Source organism: Acomys minous, assembly GCF_964271855.1.
Source record: "Acomys minous genome assembly, chromosome: 3".
NCBI lineage: Eukaryota > Metazoa > Chordata > Mammalia > Rodentia > Muridae > Acomys > Acomys minous.
The window spans coordinates 59,869,833-59,878,779 of record NC_140485.1 but is presented as its reverse complement, the minus strand read 5'-3'; the positions used below and the strand labels follow the sequence as shown (position 1 = coordinate 59,878,779).

Sequence of the window (8,947 nt, the reverse complement as noted above, 5' to 3'; positions counted from 1 at the left end):
AGAAAAAGGCATTTTTTCATGTCAAGTCTGTAGCAATCAATCAAGCCTCTATGTAAGAAATCAATACATTCAACACTCACCACTGGTATTTCTTTTAGCTCATAGGAATCAAGCTCAAATGTCAGTTCTTTGCTTAACTTTGTATGACTCCCCATGCTTTTTCTAGAAGGGCTTTTATCACGGATAGTAGTATTCACATCTTTTGACAGTACACACATCTTCTTATAGATGAGGGATTCTTCAGTTGTCTGATTTAGGAGTACTGAGTTGTAGGTAGTTTCAGATTCAATATGCAAATCACTCTGCTTTGTGTTTTCAGTATTTTTCTTTGGTGAATATTTAGGATGATTTTGTTCTTGAAATTTTCTTTCACAAACTTCTGCTTCATCTGACTTTTTACACTTGATTACATCTTTACTGGATTTTACTCTTTGTGTTTCTTCAGAACCATCGTCAGACACTGATTTTTGTTTAGTGTATTTTTTGTTGACACCAGTATCTAGTGAAAAAATGAGAAAATATTCTAGAATGAATATATTGCTCACATCTAAATTTTGTTGTAAACAAAATTACTTATTAGGTACTTAGAAGAAGTGTGTTTCCCTAAACACTATTGCATTAAGAGGAAAGATTATTTTCACCTTGGGTAACGGTGTTTCCTGGTAAAGCATGGCTTCTCTGGCTACTGCAGAGCTTGATAGTTGTTACAGGTGTCCAACATGCCCATCTGGAGTGTGCTTTATTTTTTGACATGTCTAAAACACCAGGTAATCTAGAAAAAATGTTATTTGTACAATATATTATCAAACATTACTGCATGACTTTTTAAGAGATGATGTTTTTATATAACCAATGTATTTTGAGAGCAAGATAGCAGCTAAGTATGGAAAAGCTTTCATACAGCATGTGAAAATTATAAAATTGATCAGGTTAAAAATAACAGCAAAGTACCATTACTGTTGCACGTCCTATCTTACTGTGCATTTAAACCAATGTAAACTTTTCCACACTCTAGTATTTTAAATATCTTATGGCTGCTTCATATGGAAAGAAAAAGGACAGCCTATTCCTCATTGTTCCTTCATAATTGACACCTTTATTAATGCTATGACTGAAATTACATTCTAATAATATAAAAGCCTTTCTTTCAGTACTGTTAAATACAATTTTATTCACCCAAAACAATATGAATACATCTAAGTGGTCTGATGGTTTCTCTCATACTCACCCAGGCTTATCTACTTTTCCTACTGCACATGCATCAGAAAGAGTATCCTCAAGGTCATCTAAACAAAACCAAACCATTGTATGTTTACTTTTCATACAGTTGGAAGAATCAAGTGAGAGCATAATCCTATACAAATGAACATTTGGAGATGACAACAATGACCTTGCACTCAACCTCTCAGACACAGACCTCCTGGAAACAGAGATCATCTAATCTAAAATAGACTCAATCACATAAGCATTTCTTTATATAATGGCAGCACAGTTATTATGAACTTACTATTCTCAATTGATGAGAGACACTGGGACAAAAAGAAGACTAGAGAGGTATCTGTACCCCACCCACTTGCATACACACAATAGCATGCAGACACATGTGCAACACGTGCACATACATATGCTCATTCATGTGTATGCATGTGTACACACACACATACTTCTGCAGTGAACACAGTGACTACAATTAATCCATAAAAGTACTTACTAAAATTTTGGCCTGGGGATTCATTTTCCTCATTTTCTTTGTTTCCTACAATTTTAGTAGTTTTGTTATTCTATCAAAAGAAGAAATATATATATTTTATATACATAACTAAGACATTATGTGAATTCAACTTTTCAAAGGCCATTAAGGTTTGAAAATGTTGTTTGCCTTAGTGCGAAAATTGGATAGAATGCATAGTTTCCAAGTTATATACATATTCTTATAGCACAGGAACATAATTTCACAGCAGACAAGGAGGCAGAAATTCTACACATTTCTAATCTCACTTCAGAGACAATACATTTATGGGCATGGTGACTTCTAGAATCTCCACATACATCTCTCCTGCTGTTGCTGATCTCATACCCTATTCTCTTTTGTGAAATTACAAGACCTGAATTTTATGAACTATGAAATAATTTTTAAAAATTGGCCATTTCCCAGGTACTCCTCTTCCGAGAATTAATCTTTCTTTCAATAGCCATGGATTTATCCTAGATCAAGATAAAAAAATAATAATCTGCTATCATTATCAGCAAAGTATATTGCCTAGCTGGAGATGTTTTACCTTGACTTAGCTATCCCCTGTGGGATACTAGCCAGTGTACAATACACAGGACCATGCTACAAAATCAGAAAAACTCTCCTGTAACTTTATTAAACACTTAAGCTAGGTAACGTAAATAGGCTACTCTGGCTACATTCTGTAATGTGTTCGTTCTTATGCCACTTGTCTTTCTGTATATACTAATTTAAGTTGGCTTCATTTTGGGGTTAGGCTTCTGCCAACTCGCTGGGTTCTTACTGCATTCTATGTGTGCATCTGAGGATGCTTGTGCTCTGAGAGTGTATCAATCTTATCCATCTGTCTAATCCATGTGAGACCTTGAGACACATAAAGACATCTCCACAGTGATCTAACACTTCTGTATTAGTTCTCACAGCAGACATGGGTTTGTATAATAAAGAATGACAGAAAGTTCCTTTCTCCTAACAACATGTAAGTTTTAGATACAGTGAGGTAGATATTTCAGAGTTTTAATGTAGCACAGTGGGTAATGTGCCAGAAGGACCTTTTCAAGGATAGTTGGTATTTGGGAAAACATGTCACTGGCTGTGGTGGCACATGCTTGTAATCCCAGCACTTAGGGAAGCAGAAGTAGGCAGTTCACTGTGAGTTCGAGCCCAGCCTGGTCTACAAAATGAGTCCAGGACAGTCAAGGCTATACAGAGAAATCCTGTCATGGAAAAAAAAAAAAAAAGAACCAAGCAAAGGAAAAAAGAAAAAGGAGGAAAAGGAGGCTCCATATGGATTACTAAAATAACTTGTTAAAATTTATTTTAACACAAAGTATCCTTACTTTGGATCTATTATTCCATCTATTTCTTCCATCAGATTGTCTAGACTTGAGTGACAGAGCACAATCCATTCCATTTTCTGATGTTTTAGAAACAGCTTTTTCGGCAGAATTTATTGCTTGCAGTGGTGCCTTACTTCTTTGTGGTGTTGCTAAAAGGAAAAAGACAGCATCTATTTTCCCTATTGTAACAGGGGTACTTTCAGGTGAGGAAGGTGAGAGAAAGAAGTTCTCAGGACAGTTCCAGGTTTCTGGCTTAAATGAGTAAGTGGACACGATGCCATTTAACAAGAGGAGTAAAATTTATCAGGAAGGATACAGAGAATGATTCAAATCTGAAACTAATTTGAGAAGTCTGTCATGCACAGGGCTGGTAACCAGTGGCTAACTAAATTTTTTGAACTGGAAGGTCATTGCAATCATCAAAGCAATGAGTACTAGAATACACTTACAAGTACCAGGCATCATTGATATAGTGCCAGGTACTATATCAATCGTTAACATCCTATTTGTTGAATGAATGGATTTTATGTAATCCTATAAACAAACTAGTAAGGTATTGGTTCCATGGTTTGAAAAATAAATTGATTCTGAATTTAGCCAGAGAATACTGTATATTTTGTACTTGGAAAGCTGATAGCAAAGAACTAAATCCAAGAAACCTGATGACTCCAACACTATTTCTAATCACTGTTATGATGCCTTCTGCTTAAATTATGATAAATTACTAACATAGAATATTAATATTAAAAACTGTTTAAGATAATACCTTTCTTCTAGTTAGAAGATACTGTGATTCATACTTTGAACAATTTTATATATAGAATTTCCTGTAATTAAAAATTCTTTCCTTAAAATACTTTCTTAAAATCTCGTGAGACAATGTAACACTTACATGTGTTGACTAAGAGTATTGGACTTCGCTCCGTGTATCTGTCTGTACTGGGAACAATCATTGATGCTTCAGACATTTTCTTTCTGCTAGGTGTAGTGATCTTAAATCATGAGAAACAGCCACAATAAATATACATTTTGTTTAAACATTAAATAACTTGCGATTTTATTCACAGTGTTTTGCCTGGAATATATGCAAAATATTTAGTATTTTTAAATAAATAAAATATCCCACAAATTTCTGTGCTAACTTAATGGTTTCATCTTCATGGTTGTTAATGAACAAATAAAAATACTGTTTTAAAATATTTATAGATCACAGTGGGCTTATAAAATATAGTGCCTTTATACACTAGCTGAAAATATTTTATTTTTTAAATTTTAATTTATTCAGATCACATTCTGATTGTTATTCCCTCACTTTTATCTTCCTGTTCCCATCCTCTCTCCCTCTTTTGCACTCCTCCCAGAGTCCAGCAACAAGTCCCAGTATCCGTCCTGATCCTCCACTGAAAATATTTTACAATTATTTTACTAACCTAATGACTTGTGGTTTTATGAAAATGACATTTGCATGTATAGGTATTTAAATCATTTCCCCTCATTTGTTGTCATTTAAAGTAAAGTAATTATAGGAATTCAGACGCATTGATTCTAATAAAAGGTTTGGATTGCTCCACATCACTGCAGAGTGATTCCTAAAAGTAACAAAGATTCTAAGTAGAATCAGGAAATACAGAGCACACATGTTTCAGAGAGTACTACATAAAGAAGGTAGCTCAAGGTATGAAGAAGAAAGAACCTAAAAACCTATGACATTTTAAGGTGTTTTTTACATTAGGGCAAAAAATAAAGATATGATTTCTTAAAAAGCAAAATGAAAAAAGTAGCTATTCTATGTATCTCCAATTTAGAATTTACAAATGCACAGCATAATAAAAAATGATTTGCTAAAATACTTGCTTTTCTTTGCATTTGTAAAAGACAGAACAAAAACTGAAATGCTATATTGGTCAGACAATACTGAAACCATTCTAGATGTTTTAGCTGTTTCCTTCAGCTGAGATTGATCTGTGGTAATTTAATAGAGGTAATCACTAAACACCATATTTACCCCATCCTGGCTGCTGCCATTGTCCTGTTTGAGAGGATTTATATCTCCCTTTTGGTGGTTAGATTCCTCTTTTAGATGAACAAGGTCTTCTTTGACTGAAGATGGTTGACTTTCTGGCACTAGAATCTGTTGCATTTAGAATGGAGAAAAATTCTACTTTAGAAAAACTACAAAACAAATAGATTTCTCAAAAATCACTTAATTTTTTTGGCAAAGCTTCTATTCCTCTTAAAATTCATACTATCTTCCTTACTAGACATTTTCTAAGTTTCATAAAGTGACCCAATAAAACAGCTAATTTTGCAAACAATTTTTTCCATTCACAGTTCTCATTTTTAAAGTTACTCAAATTGTAGTTTTCAATAATCTTTTACTTCTATAATGAAATTATCATTAACTAAAAATATTTTTATTACAGAACCATTTATATTGAGATCATTTGCTTTCACATAATCACCCTCTAAAATTAGCTTTACCACCATATTGTTATTTAGTGTTGAATAAAAATCAAGTAAGTCAGAGACATACCTGTGATCCACTTGCATCAAAAAGTATATGAATAGATGTTTTGGCAACTGAAATACCTTGTTTTCTGGTAAATTCCTAAAATTCAATTAATTAAAAGTGATTCCATTTTCTTTCTATTTAATGCATTTGTTTCCTACTCATTTTCTTCCACAATTTTCAATTATCCCCACATCATCCTTAATATGACATGCCTACATAAATGGTCTAAATTAAGAATACTTCAGTTGCTTATCAATATCCAGTTTCAAGTTTTCCATTTTGCTGTCGATTTAAGCAAGTGAATATATGATATATTTGACATTTTTTTTGAGATAGAGTCTTGCTATGTAGTCCAGGCTGGCTTTAAACTCATAGATCCATCTGCCTCTGTCTTCTGAATGCTGGTATTAAAGGTGCATACCACCAAGCCTGGCCTGATGGAAATTTTTTACATTATCCAAACTTGTTAAGAGAGTAATTCCTCTAAGATGTTCCATAAATTGTGACCTATATTCTCACTTAAACAGTACTTGGTTTGTATAGCCTTCTGTAATACTATTCTTCCCTAGGCTATTTAAAGCTCCATCTCCATAACCATGCTTTGCTTATAACTCTTAATAAATATTCTGCAGTTTATGTATTTTTCCATAAGCCATCTATTTACTTCTATCATTTCTATAATTCTAAAATGTTTAGCATTTTGAAATTATTTTCAGTCTTTAAGTACATGACAGCAACTCATCAATGACCTATCTAAGCAGCTACTGCCAGCCAATTGTCACCTTACATTTTATTTTATAAAGTCATCTCAAAGGATACAACTTAATGAGCCAGTAAGTCCACAGTACAGCTTAAAATCACATTACTTGTTGTGTATTCACGCATGTGTGCCATAGTGCACATGCAGCAGTCAGAGAAGAACCTATGAGATCAATTCCCTCCTTCCATCAAAGGTGGATCCCAGGGATCAAACTCTGGTTTCAGGCTTGGTGGCAAAGTCCCTGAACCACTGATCCATCTTGCCAGCCCTTCACAGTATAATTTTAAAGAGCTAAAATTTATACCATTTTAGGAATTTGATAATGGAAAAAGCAATTAAACTTATAGCCCCAAACTGAGTTTTCAAAGCCATAACACTATTTGTCGAAGAAGGTTTTAAAAGCTTACCTTGTACTTACTTTCACCAAATATTTTTTTAGTCACACTGGTTATTTCTAATGATGCATCAAAATATAATAGTAATTCCTTCCCTTCTTTTTTAATAATTTTTACCACATTTTTCAGAGTTATAGTCAGTAGTTTCTTTGATTCTCTCACTGTATTTAGAAAACAACATTAATGTAATATATTAATCTTCATGGTATTAATCTGTAACTATATTATAAATAAAATATACAGAAAATTGAATCAAAATCCAAACTTTAAAATTTGGGTTTATTTACTCAATTCTATTACTAACTATAAAAACAAGTCAGTCAACTTATAGTTCTGTTTCAGTGACCTCATTTATGTTATATAATAATAATGCTCTAACCAATTCTTAAACTATTGCATGAATATGCCCCAAACTGCTTTATCTTGCATATATGTAGGTAAGGAGTTAGGAGGTGAAAAGAAAGAAAGGGACATAGGAACATAGAGAGAGAATAGAACAAAAGCTTGATGATTGAACCTATTCCTTAACTCAAGGCCTTAATTGTTACTCATAATGAAGGTTATGTCTAAGTCATTGGTATAGAATTTAGTATATTGATATGAAACATGAGCATGTGAAATATTTGTCAGAATTTAGCACAAGAATATATATCCTAAGTCTAACAAATAGATATGATTCTATCAATATATGAGGTAAAATAGTTAAATAAGGTCTTCAAAAGCCTCAGAGACACACAGAATATGGCATTTGAAGGTGTTTTTATAATACTAAATTTCTTTGACAACAAGACAAGTTAACTCCTGACATCACCCAGTCGACCTCAAAGAAGATGATGAACATCAAAGAACCTCCTTATGGAGATGGCTTCAAATGTAGCAAAAAAGCCACTGGGCAAAATGTCCTCATTCCTGCCACAAACAGAATTCTGCCAAAAAATGGGTAGCTTAGATGCAGGCAGAGGTGAGGGCCACACTCTGCCAAATCAGGGAAAGGAAGTCCTCAATAGTTCCTGCCCTGCGAATAAGTCTGGCAGAGATATTGTGCCAGAAAGCCGAAGATGAGGCTCCAACATTATAGACAGTGTTGGGTGACTGTTCTGGCAGTAAACTGTCTAATTCAATTTGTTCATTTTGGAAGCTGCTAACCTGAACTGCTGGTTCACTCAGGAATTTAAGTTTTATTCCTTCTCAAGTCTCTGAGGGGTGTTGAAGGCCAGATAATTTAGTTTTACAATCAAATTTAGTTGGTTAGGGGATAACATCTTTTTAGATCAAGATAAAAGTGTTAAGTTATTAGAGTTGAAATAGGATAGATATTGAATTTCCTTCAGAAATTTAGACCCAACAAGACAGGAAAGACATTTACTTCAAACTGGACATATACAAACAGCCAAACCACTATGACTGTAACAGTTATAGAACTCATGATTGTCACATGGTTCTCCTTGCTGTATGTAGTTTGTTTTATACATGTGTAATAAAATAAATGTATTTAAAAATGTTCATTTGCAAAAAAATAAAAATAAACCATAGAATGAGCAACAAAAATTTGGAAGAGGAAGACTGCAGTCAGAAGACAAGAGAAAGGCGTCTTCAGTGACCTCAAAGGAAAAATAAAAACACCAACCTACATTTTTATGTCTATAAAAACTTCTTTTGAAAGTGAAGGCAAAATAAATACAGTTACAAACAAATTCAGAGAGCTATCATTAGTAGATCAATACTATGAGAATGTCACAAGGAGGCTGCTTTCATTCTGCAGAGAAATGGCATATCCTACATCCTATATGCATAAATTAAATAAGTGATGGGAGTGGGACAAAGGATGCAGCAAAGATGAATGCAAATTCATTGCTGTAAGTTTCTTATATTGTACATGGGACGATATATCAATTCAAGGTAGAAATCATAAAATAAGAGGGCAGGAGTAAATAAAGAACTAAAAGAAGTATATAAAATTCAGCAGAAAGTAAAGTGGAAAACTAAATTATTTTTAAAATGTTAAACACCTATAGAAACAAGATTTCGTATGAAATTCAGAGTGATTTTGTAGCAAAAAAACAAAAGGGACGGATAAGAAAATATTTCTATGTTATGGACCTCTTTTACATGAACATAAAAAAATATTAACCAAACATTATGAATATAAAGTTTGAATATTTTTCGGTCCAGTTTATCCTGGGAATAAGAAAAGTCACAGATATAAAA

General features: G+C 33.2%; 1 protein-coding gene across 5 annotated transcripts in view; it reads right to left on the bottom strand.

Moving 5' to 3' along the window:
- SYCP2 (synaptonemal complex protein 2) overlaps positions 1-8,947 on the bottom strand; it is a 66,339-nt gene that overhangs the window by 30,062 nt on the left and 27,330 nt on the right. For all 5 annotated transcript variants that reach the window (XM_084776979.1, XM_084776980.1, XM_084776982.1 and 2 more), the window contains exons 15-23: positions 6,752-6,900; positions 5,606-5,680; positions 5,078-5,203; positions 3,965-4,064; positions 3,073-3,221; positions 1,712-1,781; positions 1,229-1,286; positions 642-772; positions 81-499 (exon numbers count right to left, since the gene is read on the bottom strand). In XM_084776979.1, the coding sequence (XP_084633105.1) occupies positions 81-499; positions 642-772; positions 1,229-1,286; positions 1,712-1,781; positions 3,073-3,221; positions 3,965-4,064; positions 5,078-5,203; positions 5,606-5,680; positions 6,752-6,900 (1,277 nt within the window). The remainder of the gene's footprint in view (positions 1-80; positions 500-641; positions 773-1,228; positions 1,287-1,711; positions 1,782-3,072; positions 3,222-3,964; positions 4,065-5,077; positions 5,204-5,605; positions 5,681-6,751; positions 6,901-8,947) is intronic.